General features: G+C 55.1%; 5 protein-coding genes and 1 non-coding gene across 6 annotated transcripts; 3 read left to right on the top strand and 3 right to left on the bottom strand.

Annotated features, from left to right (window-relative positions):
* Positions 1–2,095: 2,095 nt before the first annotated feature.
* On the top strand, positions 2,096–3,473 carry THR1_2 (Trihydroxynaphthalene reductase; the record flags this gene model as incomplete). Its single annotated transcript, XM_071063741.1, has 4 exons — positions 2,096–2,204; positions 2,592–3,062; positions 3,129–3,256; positions 3,336–3,473. 4 exons carry the CDS (start codon positions 2,096–2,098, stop codon positions 3,471–3,473), a joined length of 846 nt encoding a protein of 281 aa, XP_070919842.1.
* Positions 3,474–6,612: 3,139 nt separating this feature from the next.
* On the top strand, positions 6,613–9,670 carry MFIFM68171_08320 (DUF6604 domain-containing protein (Fragment); the record flags this gene model as incomplete). Its single annotated transcript, XM_071063740.1, has 2 exons — positions 6,613–6,671; positions 6,739–9,670. 2 exons carry the CDS (start codon positions 6,613–6,615, stop codon positions 9,668–9,670), a joined length of 2,991 nt encoding a protein of 996 aa, XP_070919841.1.
* Positions 9,671–11,480: 1,810 nt separating this feature from the next.
* MFIFM68171_08319 (Carbohydrate Esterase Family 4) lies at positions 11,481–12,355 on the top strand (the record flags this gene model as incomplete). The annotated part of the gene is made up of 3 exons (XM_071063739.1): positions 11,481–11,800; positions 11,852–12,219; positions 12,279–12,355. The coding sequence occupies 3 exons, from the start codon at positions 11,481–11,483 to the stop codon at positions 12,353–12,355; spliced, it is 765 nt and encodes a 254-aa protein (XP_070919840.1).
* A 447-nt stretch (positions 12,356–12,802) lies between these two features.
* MFIFM68171_08318 (Glycosyltransferase Family 1) lies at positions 12,803–14,284 on the bottom strand (the record flags this gene model as incomplete). The annotated part of the gene is made up of 1 exon (XM_071063738.1): positions 12,803–14,284. The coding sequence occupies one exon, from the start codon at positions 14,282–14,284 to the stop codon at positions 12,803–12,805; it is 1,482 nt and encodes a 493-aa protein (XP_070919839.1).
* Positions 14,285–15,213: 929 nt separating this feature from the next.
* Positions 15,214–15,310, bottom strand: MFIFM68171_t118. Its single transcript is given in 2 exon segments — positions 15,214–15,257; positions 15,274–15,310. It is a non-coding gene; the product is annotated as a tRNA-Ser (tRNA).
* Positions 15,311–15,728: 418 nt separating this feature from the next.
* MFIFM68171_08317 (Ribosomal lysine N-methyltransferase set10) lies at positions 15,729–17,117 on the bottom strand (the record flags this gene model as incomplete). Its single annotated transcript, XM_071063737.1, has 1 exon — positions 15,729–17,117. The coding sequence occupies one exon, from the start codon at positions 17,115–17,117 to the stop codon at positions 15,729–15,731; it is 1,389 nt and encodes a 462-aa protein (XP_070919838.1).
* Between the last annotated feature and the right edge of the window lie 99 nt (positions 17,118–17,216).

Below are 17,216 nucleotides of genomic sequence, written 5' to 3'. Positions count from 1 at the left end.
GTGAAAGGGGGTCTACGGGCAGCGGGTTGACGACCATGACGACCTCTCAACGTGTTGAATCGCAAGTGCTCGGATCGTGTTGGGCGGAATCGTCGTTGGCTCATTGCTGGTATACTATGTAACCCCCCCCAACGAATCTTGACTGAAAGTCCAGAACATCGTACTTGGCTTTCTGCCATCAGCTGCGGTCTTGGCAAGGCGATTCTGAGTCCGGACGTCCGGCTCGGAGCGGAGAGTCAGCGGGGCCACAGCATGGAAAAGCCGAGCTCCAGAACACACTGCATGGCTGGTCGTCAGGGCCACCAATGAAACGTATGGTCTGTTTTGAAGCTTTTCCCCTCGTCTCCGTATCTGGCCCGGATGCGGTGGTCAGCCGTCGGCGGATCTCTGGCTGTGCGGTGAGAGACCAAGCCGGCCAAGACTCTCGGAAACATTTTCAGTTCAAGAGCCGGATTGCTAGATGGTGACTCTGAATTGAGTTTCAAATTGCGGGCCCCCGCATGGCGCCAGGGCCATGGGGTTCGACTACCTGACGTTAGATCAACAGCTTGACAGGCATGAAAATGCCCACTCCCGTCATCCCGCGCACATGACAGATAACCGCATACATGATAGCTAGCGGCTCGGGTTGCCCGACGTCAGATGCAGGAACAAGCTCACACAAAACAGGTGATGTATGCACGAACACATGCTGAGACCTAGGCGATTATCCTGGTTATTGTGGCGTTTCATGGCTGCAGACCCCGAGCGGGAGGCTCATCTGCCCGTCAAGTCGGGTGTGGTACCGAGAATGGTATTGCTCGAGTGCGATCTAGAACGTAGAACCCTGAGAACACACATGACGTCGTACTCAAGGAGCATCTGAGGGCAAACTAGGATCCGCAAGTTCGAGGGACGAGCCGGTCCGGCAATACGCTAACTATGACTACTTGGACAGGTACGAAGGGAGTCTACTAAGGAGAGCACGGCCTAAATGAAGAGATGACGGCGATTCCAAGCAGATAGTTAGTGGGCAGGGAGTGCCCGAGTTCGGCGGTTGTGCCTCGGCCGTCCTACAGGACAAGACCGAGGGAGCCACAAGTACAAATTAGTGGTAAGGTTCAGGAATGCCGCCCTGTATTGGCAATCGGACTCGCGTGGATTTGGAATAGCACGACATGCGGTGGTAGTTGAAGCATTTTGATAAGCTCGGTCCGAAGCCACGTCTGCTTTGGGGAGACGGGTCGGGGCAGGCAGTGCTGAGCTGATATGAAAAACGACGAAAATAAGAGTAATAATAGATAATAATAATAATAACTGAAAAAACGAGAGAGAGATAGTGTGAGAGAAAGGGAGAGAGACGAAGGAGAGAGTGTGAGAGAGCGACACAGGGAACGTACGGAAGCGTACGGGCGTCGGACTTTGATTCAGGTGTAACGTGGTTTGCGCCGCTGCAGCCAATGTCCGGGGACAGATTCGCTTCGCTGGCGCTTGGCAAAGGACGTTGCAGGTTGTGGTGCGGCTGGAGGCGGACGTGCGGGTTCCATTGCGTGGAAACGCAGAATAGGCGGCGATCCCCTCGGCCGAGGTCGCGTCTTCTTCGACCCGAGGCTGTGGGAATAATTTGTCAGGGACAAATGGCAAATCCCTTGCGTGTCCATGGCATGGGCCGAATCCTGGAGCCAACGCACATTCCCCCCATGCCACGCATATCTCCATGTCGCCCAGTCGCATAATGTCCGGAAACCGCAGTCCGGCATTCCTCCAACGTGGTCCGACGGCCGAGGACGCCCTGCCCACCACGCCGGACCACGCAACCGGCGATGCAGCTAATATATAAGGTTCCAATCGGTGCCAGTCCAGGCCGTGAGTTACATCCGATCGATTCAGCTCTGTCCGACCACCACCCCTATTCCCCACCGACTCGCGAGGTCCTGCCCCGTGCAGAAAGAGGCATCTGGGAATGAGATTAACAGAGCTCTTCCGCTCCCTCGTGTCTTGCTTCCTCTCTCCAAACACTTCTGGCTCAGACAAGCACGAGGGAAAGCCGCCACTCCAGTCTTCGACCTCCTCTGGCACAGAACTTCCAAAGGATTCGACCGCCATCACCACCAAAATGCCCGGTGTCACTTCCAACACGGCGAGCAAGTACGATGCCATCCCGGGGCCGCTGGGACTGGCTTCTGCTTCGCTGCAGGGCAAGGTTGCTCTCGTGACGGGTGCCGGTATGTACAATGCTAATTTACTTATTTTATTTTTCCCCTTTCCCCCCTCCTCTCGACGTGTTTCCCTTCCCATTTCGGAATTTTTTTTTTTTTTTTCTTTTTCTTTTTCAGCTTTTGCATTTCAGCCTCATTCAATGCTGGGCTGGGCTCGGCGGGCCGGACGGTTCGGTACTTCAATGTTTACCCCACCTCCAAGTCCGACTTGGCTAGCCGCTTTCACCCTCTCCCACATCCCGTGAGCTTGTCACCAATGTATCCTGCAATGCCATTGGCCAACTGTGATCCATCGCGCGGCGGTCGATCGCGGGCGATCTGATGATGTACATCCATGCACACACACACTTGGGACCCGCAGCTAACCCCGACCCCCATCTTCGGGGTTAACAGGCCGCGGTATCGGCAGGGAGATGGCACTTGAGCTGGGACGCCGCGGCGCCAGGGTCATTGTCAACTACGCCAACAGCGATGCGGCGGCGCAGGAGGTGGTCAACCAGATCCGGAAGAACGGGACCGACGCGGCGGCCGTCAAGGCCAACGTGGCCAACGTCGACGAGATCGTCCACCTGTTCGCCGAGGCCAAGAAGAAGTTCGGCCGGCTCGACATTGTGTGCTCCAACAGCGGCGTCGTCTCGTTCGGCCACGTCAAGGACGTCACCCCGGAGGAGTTTGACCGCGTCTTCAACATCAACACGCGCGGCCAGTTCTTCGTCGCCCGCGAGGCCTACAAGAACCTCGAGGTCGGCGGCCGCCTGATCCTCATGGGCTCCATCACCGGCCAGGCCAAGGGCGTCCCCAAGCATGCCGTCTACTCGGGCAGCAAGGGCGCCATCGAGACCTTTGTCAGGTGCATGGCCATTGGTATGTTCCGTCACACCCCCGCTGTTTTAGACTGACAGAGGGGAGACTAAAAAATTTTTAAAACAGACTTCGGCGACAAGAAGATCACGGTCAATGCTATTGCACCCGGCGGCATCAAGACCGACATGTACCACGCCGTGTGCAGGGAGTACATCCCCAACGGTGACAAACTGGACAACGAGGGCGTCGATGAGGTAAAGACCACTCCCATTCTCGGCCCCCCGAGACCTTGGTTGATCATGATACTGAAACTCGTTTTTCCCCTGCTACTAGTACGCTGCGGGCTGGTCTCCGCTCCACCGCGTCGGTCTTCCCATCGATATTGCGCGCGTCGTCTGCTTCCTGGCGTCGCAGGACGGCGAGTGGGTCAACGGCAAGGTGATTGGTATCGACGGCGCTGCTTGCATGTAAAAACTGGGCGTTAGACGGTATTCTCTTTTTGATGTTGGAAAGGGAGAGGGGGGTTTCTGAAACAAAGTCTGGCTAGGATTTTTACCTACCTCGGCGGCATAATCTGGATGTGTACGTCGGCTATAGGGCGGTTTAGAGATCTGGCGTGTTGGATGGGCGGTCTTCGCGTGTATGTCTCCTTGGCCACCACACGATCGTGTTTGGACCTATGGAGCTCTATGAGAAAATGAAAACTTCAAATACCCCTGCGCCCTACTGCGTACACACCCCTGGAATTGCTGGGAGAGGAAAGGGAACAATGGGATGATGTGTACACAAAGCAAGAGATAATGCATTCGAGACCTCCATCCAGACTCAGCTGCATGTCATACTCTGCGGTGTACAGAGCTGGCGTGACGTAGTCTACATTGCCGTTGGCGGCCTCAAGGAAATCGATGGCGATGTCGGTGCCTGCGATGAGAGATAGGCGAACAGTGAAGTTCTCTCCCAAACGACCACTCCCTCGCGGGCATCGCGAGATGACATGTCGCTAAGACCGCGGATTTCCCGTCGTTTGCACAGGTTCATACGGATTCTTGATGTTACTCGGTTGGTACGCTTCACGCTTCAAAAATATTTCTACGACTGTGGTCCGTCGCCTTAGCCGGGACGGTGATTGAGCGGTGCCTAAGCTCATCCACGCCCCAAAAGTGATGGGGATGTGATAGGGGAGTTGTAGGTGAGGTGCAAGGGTTGTATTATTAAGAGTAGTGATATGGGTGGAAGTTAGAGAGGCCGAGGTTGCCTCTCCAGTGGCATGAGATGTACTATGCTACCTTCTTTATCTAATCTATACGTCCGTAACGTCTATACACTAAGGTAAGGCAAAGCCGCACCCTATATCGCGTAGCTCTGTTAAAGAGGTGGGAGGGGGCCGTTGTAAGGAAACCACCCTAGCACACCCACCCACCTACCCACCCATTCACACACACACACGCACGCACACACACACACACGGCGCCTCCCTGGTACCTATACAGGCAACTAACCACCCTGGCGCACAGCAGGGGGGGCCACTCCCAACCTCGTATATAGGCCACGTCCAGATCCGTGCAATCATCGTCAGCGACGTTAAAATCTATCCCAGACGCGAGCTATCGCGTGAGTAAGGTGTACGGGAAATTCACTGCGTTTCTGACAATCTACGTAACTGCATTGCAGTTAGACTTACTGAGATGCAGCTGAAACCGGTCGGTAGGGGAGTTGGGAGTCCAGCTGTGAGCGTGGCCATATTTGGTTGTAGCGGTATAGGTTGTCTTTGAGGGCCCGATAACCATCTTGCTGAACTGTTTGTCGTCGTTGGCCTCGAGCCAGAGAGTGACATTATGGCTAGCAACATTGGCAACGAAACCCCACACGTTACTGCGGTTGTGGTCGTGGATGAAGAATTCTCAATCAGTGGAAGTTTAGCTTCTTCTAGTCCTTGCGACGCGTATCCGTTGTCAGGGGATTCATATAGCTAATGTACCTTATTTTCCGTCGTACAGTAGTAACATCTCGATAATTTTAGCATTGGCTTGGCTTAAGAATTGGCTTGGCTTTGCATCCGACTGGAACCGGGTGCCGGTAAACTCGCACATAGGGCCCCAATATCCGTCGATAGCCATGTGAAATAAGCGGCCGTAGCTCGCCTGGCCGACAAGAGTTTTCTTATTTGGATGGTTTGCAAAGGGCAAGGGACGACTTGACATGTGCAAAGCCCCTCGGAGTAGATGAGCCCGCTCCAAGCAGGCCTTCCGAGATGACCGCATGTCGTTCTTAAGCCACAAGAAATGTCAACGGCATTCAAAAACACGGGACAGGGTAACCCTACCTCATCTGGAATCCATAGATTGAATACACGACTCAGAGCAATCATCCACCCAGCCCGCTCCCTATAAATAATCAAACATCAACTCTAACCCAACCACCCTCAAACCTAGGTAGTTTCCCCCTAGCGTCGCGGGCTGTAACAGAAGCTAATTATTGCAGCTTAGGTGGTCAATTGCCGACGGTCCCGGCCATTGCCTTTCTGTTCGAGGACGAAACAGGTTTGACCGCCGGCGTCTGGGCATATCTGGGGCACCGTGCACACTGCCACTACTGTTATCGCTCTGCCCAGATGGCGTATGATCCCCGTCCTTGTTATGGAGCCTATCGCTGCCGCCGATGGCAGAACATTTGGCTTGGCCATTGGCGCAACGAATAAATATTTTGGGTTGCCGATCGGGACAGCCATGGTGTCGGTAGTGGCAGGTGAGAGCGCTTGCTTCGTTGTTAATGTCGACCGGGATCTATGGTCGTGGGGACGCCGTTGGTTCGTGTGACAACGTAGACTGTTGGTGAGCTCGAGTCGGTTAAAGAGGGCTCGGTTAACAGTTCTGCTGATGGTAGTAGTGTAGATTTAAGGAGGCCCTGTGGCGGGTATTCACTCGGCTTCACATAACTACTGAGGAAGCCACATTTTTATTTTGAACAGTCCGGTATAGCAGGACGGAAGGTATCGTTTAGTCCGCCATAACAACAGGTAACTTGAGGGTGAAGTTTAGGTTGTGCTTGAACGATTGTTATACCGGATGAACAAAGAACAAGCGATGGCCCAGGGAGATCGGTGAATGTACGGCTGATGCCACCTGTGAAAGTTAGGAGAAGAATGGGATGACCCATGCTTCACTTGCTCGATCATGCATAAATATTCACTTTTAGGGTGGAGTTACCGGGGGGGCTTCGGACGAAGATCTGACAACCTGCCATAACAGCCATGGCGGGTGGTTAATATATGATATTTATACACTATGGCAACTCTGTGAGTCTTCAGGTTAGAAATTGAAATTAGAGCAAGGTAGGCTCACATTTCTGTTCTGTACTTAACACCACTTGTTTACACACCGTCGCCCTGGTCTTCTTCACTCCAGGTTCTCTGGTCTTCAAGTCTTATTTCGTCAGTTCGATAGTATAAAAGCGGCTTTCTCCCACGAATCCTCCTCCAAAGAATTACAACCTCAATCCTCCATCATATCACCCACTCTTACCTTTGTCCTACGAAGCTCACGTATTGGTTCTCCTGAAGTCGAACGTGTGCCGATACCGACTGCCGGATAGTACTCTGGTTTGTGTCATCATGGCAAGCCATAGCAACTATCTCGCATACAAGCGGGACACTAGCAAGCTACTGTACTGGTATGTACAACTAAGACTATTGTTTGACCTAACGAACGGCTAGAATGAGACTGACGCGGTTATACAGGATGATCAAAACTTACAACAACATCATCGAGACTTTGGAGGAGACGTACGATGACGGCACAGCGGCGAATACCACAGGCGAGATCACGGTATCCCGACTAGTGGAATTATCCAGGCTCATTGCGGATCACATCACCAGCGTTCCGCCCGTCATTTTCCAGTTGTTCCGGTCCGTTATCGATAATCGTACCGCCACTCATAAGTTATTTGAGCAGTTGGCCGCGAAAAGCGCAGACCCAGAGATTAAGAAGAGCAACGCTTCGCATAAGCATTTCATTGACGCCTTGACCGAGGCCTACCACATCTTGGGAGGGAAGGACTGGGAGGATGGCGCTCCCGAGAGCAGCGCCGATGCCGGCACTGCTGCTGACTCTCTCCCAGCTAAAGAGGATCTTGACCGACTTGTTTTGGAAAACAAGTTCAGCGTCCTGACCCTAGAGAGAGGCGGATACTCAGACGAAGAATCCGGAGAATCAAGCGGTGAAGAGTCTGATAAGAAATCTCGCCAAGCTCCAACTTCCATCTCGAGATCCCGCCAGCCGAGACCGGGACGAGGAAAGAAGAGCAAACGGGGAGCAAAGGCGAAGAAGCAGCAGAAACGGCAGAAGCTGCAGAAACAGCAGAAGACTGCAGAGGCCACCGATTCGAGCCTGGATCACCTTCCTCTCGAGAGCTACCGGATTATCCCGGGCACGGATGAAGGTGGCCTCGAGTACTTGCTGGCAGTGTGCTGTCTCGTGGACGACATGATCGATCATCGAGCTTACCTTCAAAACTTTTGGCGTGATTGTGCATACGACGGCCTCAACACCGCGGTTGCCGGGACAATGTCGAACCTGGTCATCGCCACGGTCCAGCGGACCCTCTCAGTCATGTTCGCCGATTTCCCCGACAGACAGAGTTACGAGTCCATCATCCACACCATCGCCTGCTGCTCTATGGAAAAAGCGCAGAACAAGCCCACATTGGTGCGTGTGTGCGGCGAGCAGGGTAGCGAGGTTCAAGAGACCACAATGGACATTAAGGAACAGTGCATGATCTACACTTATCATGCCCTTGTCGATTTCCTAGAGGACTTCCAGAAGACACGCTCTGGCAAACCGACGAAGCGCATGCTGAAAGAAATTCGCGACTGGGACGCTACGCTCGATCTCCAGCGAGCCACCGAAGAGCAGAGGATCCAGTGGCGCCGATCCTACACGATCAACTGGCTTTACGACTTGGTCAATCTCTTCTCCTTCCCCGTCGTTCAGCATAACGCCACGCAGGGTGAGAAGCATGTCTTGGAGAAGGTCGATTGGTCTCCCCAAGGACCCTGGGCCAAGCATCGGCGTCTCTTTGGGCTGGACGAGTTTGTCGGCCTGGTCACCTCGCTGGCCATGCAGAAGCCTGGAACCAACATTCGGCATCGCATACTGCCTCATCACGTTTTCCAGCTTCAGTGCATGGTCGATTCCTTCATGGTCTCCCGCGGCTGGTTCAGCAGCATCATGTGCGGCCATGTGTTAACCCCACCAGCTCAGGAGTTCCAGTCCAGGCGTGACATCAACCTCTTCCTAGGCCAACAAAACGAGCACCAAGACCGGGGATTCTTGCGCGCCGTAGATAAGGTGAAGGCCATGTTTCGCCGAGACAGCTTCTTGAGCCAAGCATCCGATCGCCATCAGGCTAACTGTGAGCTGCTGGAACGATTTCAAGCCCAGTTTTCGGACTGGTTGGGCCAGTCGAAATGCAGACGCGAGCCCGACGGGGTCCCTCCGTCTCGCTTCTCGGACAGCACTTCGAATGGTTTGTGGGAGTACTCGCCATTCCTGTGTGGTGTCGGTCTCGCCGAGGGCCTGGAGCTCGCTTACCGGGTCGGCATGCGCGTCTGGGACAAAGCCACCGAGCCTCTGCTCCTCATACACTTGAACAACATGCTTATGAAGAAGGGGTATATCAAGAACTCGGTCCCCCTATGCGATAAACTCCAGGAATTGCTTCTGTTTGCTTTTTACGTCAGGGGCAAAATCCCTGCCACGGATTTCGCATTTAGACAAGCTATCAGGGACAAGATTGGCACTGGCGCCCGGCCCGGTCGAGCTACGAACGGACTCTTCACGGCAAACCAGGAGACCGCAGATCTGGACGATAACAGCGTGCTAGATATCGAAGCAAACGAATACTTCAACGTCAAATCCCACCTGCTACTCTACCGAGAATCAAACTGGAACTACAACGCCATCCCTGACGCCGACCTCATCCTCGGGTTTTCCTTGTTCTTCCTCCGTCTTGCGCAGGCAAATCACGTTGTGGACCCCGCTACTGGCCGGATTCGGCTTGAGGACACAGAACCCGTCAGGCGGGCTAAAGCCGCCGGGTGGCCCGAGCATGTCTTGCTGCTGATGATAGCTGCCACGAAATCTAAACTCCCGGAGCCGCATTCATGGCCATCTTCAGATACTGAGCAACCAGCTGGGACGGCGAGCGCGGGCGGCGGCAGCGGCAGCGGCAGACCCGAGATACACGAGCGTTACCTCTTCGAGTTCTTCAAGTTGGACATCTTCAACGAGGTCTGCGGTGATCACGCCCGCGCGGGTTTCAACTACGTCGCCGCCACCGAATACTTCTTGGCTGTCTTCTCGAGCATCGAGCAAAAGCTGCGCGAGCAGGGGAACCGGCTGTATCAACGCGCCCGCAACTCTGATCTCGGACGGCGCGGCCAAGCACGCGTGGCCCTGACGCTCCTTGCAATTACGGAAGAGGATGAGGAGTGCTTGAGAATTATAGCGGAAGTGCTGGAGCAACACCCCGCTCCTGAATTCGAGGGCTTTATCTACTGGGATGGCTTGAGACGGGCCGTAGATATGATGGAGAGGGCCGCGGAAGTGAGGAGGGACCAGCCCGAGAACACGTCCCTGATTATCTTGTCGGGTACTGCGAAAGGGTTGTAGGGAGATATGGGCAAGTTCAACCTCAGCAGGTTGGCCTGAAATGAGAAGCATTGAAGCTTCCCAGAATAGCGGCTTGATGATGAGATCTGACGGGATGAAAAGGTCGTTCCCGGCTTCGTCGGATTAGCAATCAGGGGCAGAGACACAGAATGGGAGTCGAGCCCAATGAATAAGTAGCATATGTAACCAATCACAGCAGTATCTGAGCACATAAACCATGAATTAACGCCGCTTTTGATCATGTTAGTATGTGTAGCATTCATGGGATCCGTATTGCCCAATATGCATCACAGTGTCATTGCCATACATATCATCAACCCGTTCTCTCTCCAGGAGCTAATCTATCAGGCAAATGGTCGAGTTATTTATAGTTAGAGCTGATTATAAGTTCAGCTGTCATCAAATTCAAGTAAACGGCCCATGCTATCTAATTACTCCCCCTTCCTCAGGCTATAAGGGGTGAATCCATCTCGCAAAGCCCACTCATCATACTGATCGAGCCAAACATAAGCCGTACTTTAAAACGCTGCTATGGTAAGAACGGAGTGTATTTTGGTCGGTGCAGGGGTAGAGGTTGCGTCGCCCGTGCAACGAAGCAAAGCTTCCCCTTCTAACCATGCTTTCCTTCTCCTTGCATGGATACAAGTGATCAACACATATTATAAGCAAAGAGAACGCTCGAGACCGGCCTCACCAATCAAAATAGTACGAAGAGACAAGATGCAACTTTTGAAACTCTGTCTTGCATTTGCGGCCCTCGCCACTGCTCTACCTTCTGAGCACATGGAGCAAAACGCAAGATGGTGGGCCCTGGCCGCGCCCTGGATTTGTGCAAGGTACCGAGGCACAGAGCGAGTAATTCCTACGAGCTAAGGAGATAACGCTGGGCAGTCGCCAGAGGTACTAGACGCTTTCTTGATTGGATGAATAATTATCGCAAAGCTGTGGCAAGTGTCGCCATGTGTGGAGTCAGACACCTGTTGGGATACGGGTCGAAGCAAGAAGGATGCAATTTATAGAGCAACTACTAGTATCATTTTGTGTCCTTCTAATGTGTCATTAAGGTACATAAACTTCCCTTCTTCTGTTATGTCTTCAAACCGGGGCACCTCGATTCTTGGGTTGGCGCTGAATGCCGAATCACATAGATGAGATGGTATAGCGCTGTGAATGTTGGTTACACTCCTCTTACTACTAAGCCAAGCTTCCTTAACCGATCTAACAGTCGGCAAATGTACGATGTCTTAGGTTCGCCCCCTATCACGATCCGGGCCCGTATCAGGCATGGTTAGATGAACTCGGTCGTGTGCGCAATCGATGTTAGCGCATGGTCTGAACCCGCCTCTCCGTGCGGTGAGAACATCTAACCTGGGTCTCCCTGTGCGTGCAGCGCATTCGCCCATGCGGCTAAATACCAGCCCCCATCCGGAACTAATATATCCTTACTGGGGCCAATACCGATGGTTATGGCTCTATTTACCCAGCAGCACCCCGGAGGATTGTCCTCCACTATCATGCGAGCTTGGCGTCGGATACCCCAGATTCTTGTGCTGCCTGCATTCCCGGCTGGCCCTTCGTGCGCGGCTGAGTCGCGTTCCCACTTCCCGTTGCCCCGGTCACTACTTTAGTCCCCACATAATCCCTTGGGGTTGATGAAAACGCCCAGTTCCGGGAATCCTCTCGGATTCGTGAGCGGAGCCTGGAGAGCGGGGCAATGGGGATATATAGTTGATGGCTGCCAAGGAGCGTCTGCTCCTTCAGCTACCGCCAGAAAGGATCATTCAGAATCAGGGAATAGCCAGAGGTCAATATGCTCGCAGAAACTCTCGTCACCAGCCTGCTGCTGGTTCCCGGCGCCGTGGCGCTGCCGACCATGAGCCCGCTGGAGTACCTCAAGCGGGCCGTGAACCCCGGGGTAGTCATCCAGAAGTGCACCAGCCCCGGCATGCTGGCTCTCGCGTACGACGACGGCCCGTACCAGTACACATCGCAGCTCGTGGACATCCTAGACCAGGGCGGTGCCAAGGGTACTTTTTTCTGGACGGGCACGCTGTACGGCTGCATCTACAAGGAGGCCAACGCTGTCAAGAAGGCATTTGCCTCGGGTCACCAGGTGGCATCACACTCATGGTAGGCAAAATCTAGTATGACTCGAAAACATCCCACTCATAGATAGTGCAGGAGCCACGGTCGCATGGGCAGCATGAACGCCAACCAGATCCGCACCGAGATGACCAGGGTTGAGGACGCACTCGTCAACCTAGTGGGGGTGAAGCCGACCTATATGCGCCCCCCTTATCTCGACACGGGCGGCCAGTTCCTCTCGACCATGCGGTCGATGGGCTACAAAGTCATTACCAACGACATCGACTCGGGCGACTGGAACAACCAGTCGCCGCAGCAGAGCCAGCAGGCTTTCCAGCGCGCCGGTGCCGGCGGCATGGGCCACATCCCGCTGATGCACGAGGTCTACCCCGGAACTGTCAACACGCTTACGCCGTGGTTGATCAACTGGGCTAAGCAGAACAATCTGAAGCTGGTCACTGTCGGTGAGTGTCGATTGATCGTGACAGGCACATGCGAGGGGTGTGACTGACGAAGACCACAGCGGAGTGCCTCGGCGACGCGGACGGCATGTACCAGGCTGGAAACTTTACGCCCAGCACTGGTCCTCATAACTGTTAGTCCGTCGGGAAGAAGGGGCAGGCTAAGGCCGAACCATCGTTTCGTCCGTCACCGGGTAGCCACCCCATTCCACGGCGCCGGTTACGTATATAAGGCGTTTACGCGTACATAGCAATGTTGAATGCGCGTATCGCGCATGCGCTGATCAAGACCTTTGGAGCACGGTGAACATGATCGTATAATAGGGGTGTCTTAGGGCTTGCTAATCCCTGTCAGGGATGGGCAGCAGCACGGAGTCCCAAACCGCCAACGAAACTTTCAAGACACTGGACAGGATGGGGGAAGTGCTTCCCCTATCCAAGCCCTGCTATTACGTAGAACAGGGGATTAAAGAAACAGTGAAACCCTCGCTCCTGTAACAACTTATTTACATGTACACAGCCCACTGGCTACTTGCACATGCAGTATCGGACCTCGAAAGCCAGGAACAGCAGAGCAACGTGAACCTCACCGAGTGACGCCACCTCGAGCACTGGCACGAGTCAATGCACGCAGTTCCCTCTCGACAACTTCCAGCGGGTTGCCCTTGGTGACCTGAACGGCCAACTCTTTCGCACGGTTGCGATACTTCCTCCCACTGCCTAGGATCTCATCCACAGCCGCCGCCACAGCAGAAGGGGACGGCCGACCTGTGCGGAGGTTAATGCCAACCCCGGTCCACTCCACCCTCGCCGCGACCTCGCACTTGTCCTCGGTGAGACCTGCGGCTACCATGGGCACTCCGTTGACAACGCAGTGTGTGAACCCACCATAACCTGCATTGAAGACCATGACGTCGGCGTAGCTGAGCACCGCGTCGTAGGGGATGAAGTCGGCGACACGGACGTTGTCGATGCCGACCCCTTCCTCCTTCGAAGGCAAGATACCGGGCGGCACCTCGGCGCCCTGTCTCCCCAACAGCGCGATAACCAGCACGTCTTTTCTCCCTGCCAACGCCTTAATTGTCGGCGCCAGCAGCATGCTGTAATCCCTCGCCAGCGTGCCCTGCGAGACCACCACCACACTCCTCCTCCCCTCACCCCCCTCGGCAATCCCTGCGTTATCAACCACCTCCCGCTGCCACCAGTCCGGGAACACAAACCCCGGCGGGCCCCCCTTGCGCGGCGGCAAGCTCCCTGCAAACTTGACGTGGGCGGGCAGGTCCGGCCGCGGATACTCTAGCACGGGATCGCACAGCTGCAGCGTCACGTCATGGGCGGTGACGCTCAAGTTGATCATCCAATCATCGGGGACGCCGCCGCCGCCGCAGGCGCGGATCTCGTCGCGGAACATATCGTACGCCTCCTTGACGACGTAGGTGTAGTACCAGTCCTTCATGAGGCGGTCGCGGGCCCTCACGGCCTCGCCGTCCCCGGGCAGCAGGCCGAGGGGGAAGACGGGCAGGGCGTCGGCGTCGAGCATCAGCGGCGTGACGTTGATGCCGAGGCTGGGGGGCATGGGGTCGGCGTCGGCCCAGCCGGCGGGCCGCGGGGCGCCGTACTTCCACGGCAGGTAGCCGAACCACATGGTCTCGTTGACGACCAGCACGTCGCGGCCGCCGTGCCGCCGCCGCACCTCCTCCAGCGCCGCCTTGGTGCTCTCGAACTGGCCCCGCACCTGCCCCACGAAGAAGGTCTTGAAGTCCTGCACCATCCGCGGCAGGCCCTCGGCGTACCGCGCCCGCTCCATGCCCCACTTCCGGTACGGCCCCTGCTCCAGCGTCAGCGACGCGTGCACAGGGAAGAAGTCGCTCCCGCTGGCTTCGATGAGGTGGCGGTGCTGGGTCCCGCCCACAAAGGTGACTGGGTGGCCGAGGGAGACGAGGTGGCGGGCGATGGCGGTCAGGGGGAGGACGTGGCCCGGGGCCGTGGACGAGGTGCAGAGGATGAGGATGGCCGGGAGGGGCTTGGCGCTGCCGTTGGCGGTGTCGTTGGCGGTGTCTGAGGCCATAGTGTTATCTGTATACTGTATATGTTTGGGAGAGGTGAAGTGGATGATTGGAGTTTGGAGGTCGGCTAGCGGCCGTACAAGAAGCGTTATGGTAGGGTCAAGAGGCTGTGGGATATAACGCCCCTTGGCGGATCCTACTACCTCCGGACGTCACCATCGGAGGTGATCTCGGACATGTGGAGAGCCCCGATGCACTTCATAGGGACGGATGCAACAGTTCTATGACCAGCGAACACCTAGGCCGCGAAGTCACGCTTGTACTACCCAGGTGTGAACTGGGGAACTTGGGAGAGGTACATACCAGCTCAGTGCCAGCGTCTCTGTGCGGCAACTGTACGGCAATTGCGTCAAGCCCATGATGCATGAGCTCGTGTCACCGACACCTCCTGGGAGTTATGGTACTTCACAAATGTTGCGGGTAATAATGGCCTGTTCAGGCTCTCGGTTGGACCCGACCATTCCCGCCAACGGAGTACAAGAGTTGGGGGAGGAAACGGAGACGGCTGACACTCCGAGCCCGCAGCCCCCTATAGTAAGTACCAACCACCCGGGTTCTACTGTCGTTTAGCCGGATTGCGCCGCAGACCGAGCGGTCCAGCCAAACCTGGCTCACAGTCTTTATCCCGAAGCGAGAGTGTCCCGGACTGCTCTCTCGGGACCGATCGAGTCCGCGCCTACATCGAGAATGAGTCCTGCGAGAGCCTTCTTGTCATGGCCCCCATGCACTGCCAGCACAGTGGCCATCTCTTCCTAATCCAAGCTTGTGGGTGTCTCCGGACCCCGCATAACGCAACGCCGCCCGAGGACCCAACATGCATGTACGTATTTAAGCTGCCGTCAACCCAGACCTAACCGCGTGTTGAAAACATCATGGTAGTAACATCAAGGCCGCTATTGTGGAAGAGTCGAAGCCAAAAAAGAATGAACTACGACAACTACAAGATTCGAACTTGTGAGGGCGAACCCAACAGATACCGTGAATGTAGAAATTCAAGTCTGTCGCCTTAACCACTCGGCCAAGTTGTCGATGCGTGATGATGCTATTAAATCAGAATAAGAGTGGCCAGACACTCCCAGACCCTGGGCGGCTGAAAAAGGCGGGGCTCGGTGAGTGAGTCACCAGGAGGTAGTTGCTACATCTAACACGGATTGGGAAAGGATTGAGCGGTGGAAATGAACCGCCGCGAGCGGGAAAAGAGATTTCCAAGAGATGAAAACGAGATTTGAACGCAGGACCTACGTTTTTGCCTAGGAGCTACCTCCCAAGAGGATGCAGGCTTCAACACGTCGCCAAGGATGTCAGTCGTGCAAGTCAGGCTGCCCCAATATCTCCAAGCCGCAGGCACGACTACTTAAACACGCCGGACTAGTGAACCGAGTATTCAGCAAAGGAATAGTTTCTCAGCCGTGACGCTAGCTCATCTCAATAGGATGGGGCTGCGTCTTACATCTCGAGTCCCTTAATCGCAGCAAGGAGCACCTTCTCGCACTGCCGCCGATACTCGACTGCAAGCTCCTGATTCCGGTTCGTTGGCTGCAGCCGGCTCTCTTCGGCCTCGTCTTCTCCCATCCCAGCCTCCATGAGCCTCTGGTAGTCGTACTGCAGCTTACCAGCCAATGCCTCATTGATGCGCTGAACCAACTCCGCGAGCTCCTCGGGCAGTCCTTCTTCACCGCCAGACTGCCATTTGTCTATGTTCCGCCTCTCATCGGGAGATGCAAGTGCAGACGCTAGGTCTTCCACAAGAGCCGGCTCGAAGTGGGCGAATGCGGACAAGGAAGAGATGGGGCTGGGGGAACCGAACAATCTCGCCCTGCCCACCAACGAGCTTGGATGGCTCATGGGCCGCAGAGAGATAAGAAAATCCCTTGGTTTATCGCCCGAGGCGCCATCGCCCTGCTGTTGCTTCTTTCTGACGTGGACATAATCGTTGTGCAGCTGCTCCGTTTCCGGTAAGATGAATCCGTATCCCAAGAGGAGCTCGCTGTTCGACTTGAGGCCGTAATTGTTATAGACCTGGTCTCCAGGCCGGTAGGCGTCTCCACAGACGAGCCGGCAGCAGTTCTGGTCTGAAGTGACGTCCCATTCGTACTTTGCCGTCATTGAGTGGTTGGCAATGTCAAAGAGCGGTTGAAGGATGGAAAAGTCGTCAAGCTCACAACCGGCAGGCAGTAACATGGACACATGCTCCTTGGCCGGTTGGGAGAGGATAAGAGACGGCCGGAAGCTGCGGCTCGTGAAGATACAAAAGGCCCATTTGTATAGCATCTGCGTGTAGTCCTGCCAATTTTGGAAAGCCTCGTCCTTGAGGACCTTTCTTGCCTGCTTGAACTCGCGCTTGACGTTCTCCTGGATCTCTTGGATGGCGACGTAGGCGTTTGTCCCTTCTAGGAAGTCAATGTCATCCTCAGGCCAGAATGCTGGCAATGCCCAGGAGCTCGTGTTCTCAGGCTGCGGCAGCGTCGTGATATAGGGCCGCCAGTGCGAGTCCTTGCCTTTGAGGTACTCCTTGATCAAGAAGAAGCGGCCAATGACATGTGGGGGTATCGACGACATGAAGCGGGGTGAAAAAGCGGCCGGTCGGTCGTACACGGAGGCGGAAATATCAATGGTGCAGTCGATTAATGCGTTCAAGTATGAGAGCGTGATGGGTACGGGGCAGGTGGCGGCAGTGAAGTTGGGCTCGAGGGGCTCGGTAGCAGAATTTTTGACTCTGAGTGAGAACTTGGAAACATTGTCGTGGTAAACCTCGAGATACGGATGTAACTCCGCGCCGTGGTTGCAGGCCCACGCAACGAGGTTCTTGAAACGGGCCTGGTCTGACTCCTTCATGCTGGGTTCGTATCGATAAAAAGTGGACCGATGTGCGGTTCCATTGCAGAAAGATGTTGAACAGTGGAATCATTCAATTGCCGCACAAATTTGGATTTG

The sequence above is a fragment of the Madurella fahalii genome (assembly GCF_045866475.1).
Source record: "Madurella fahalii IFM 68171 DNA, scaffold_4, whole genome shotgun sequence".
Classification (NCBI taxonomy): domain Eukaryota; kingdom Fungi; phylum Ascomycota; class Sordariomycetes; order Sordariales; genus Madurella; species Madurella fahalii.
Note: the sequence above shows the minus strand (reverse complement) of the source record. Positions and strands in the feature narration are given on the sequence as shown.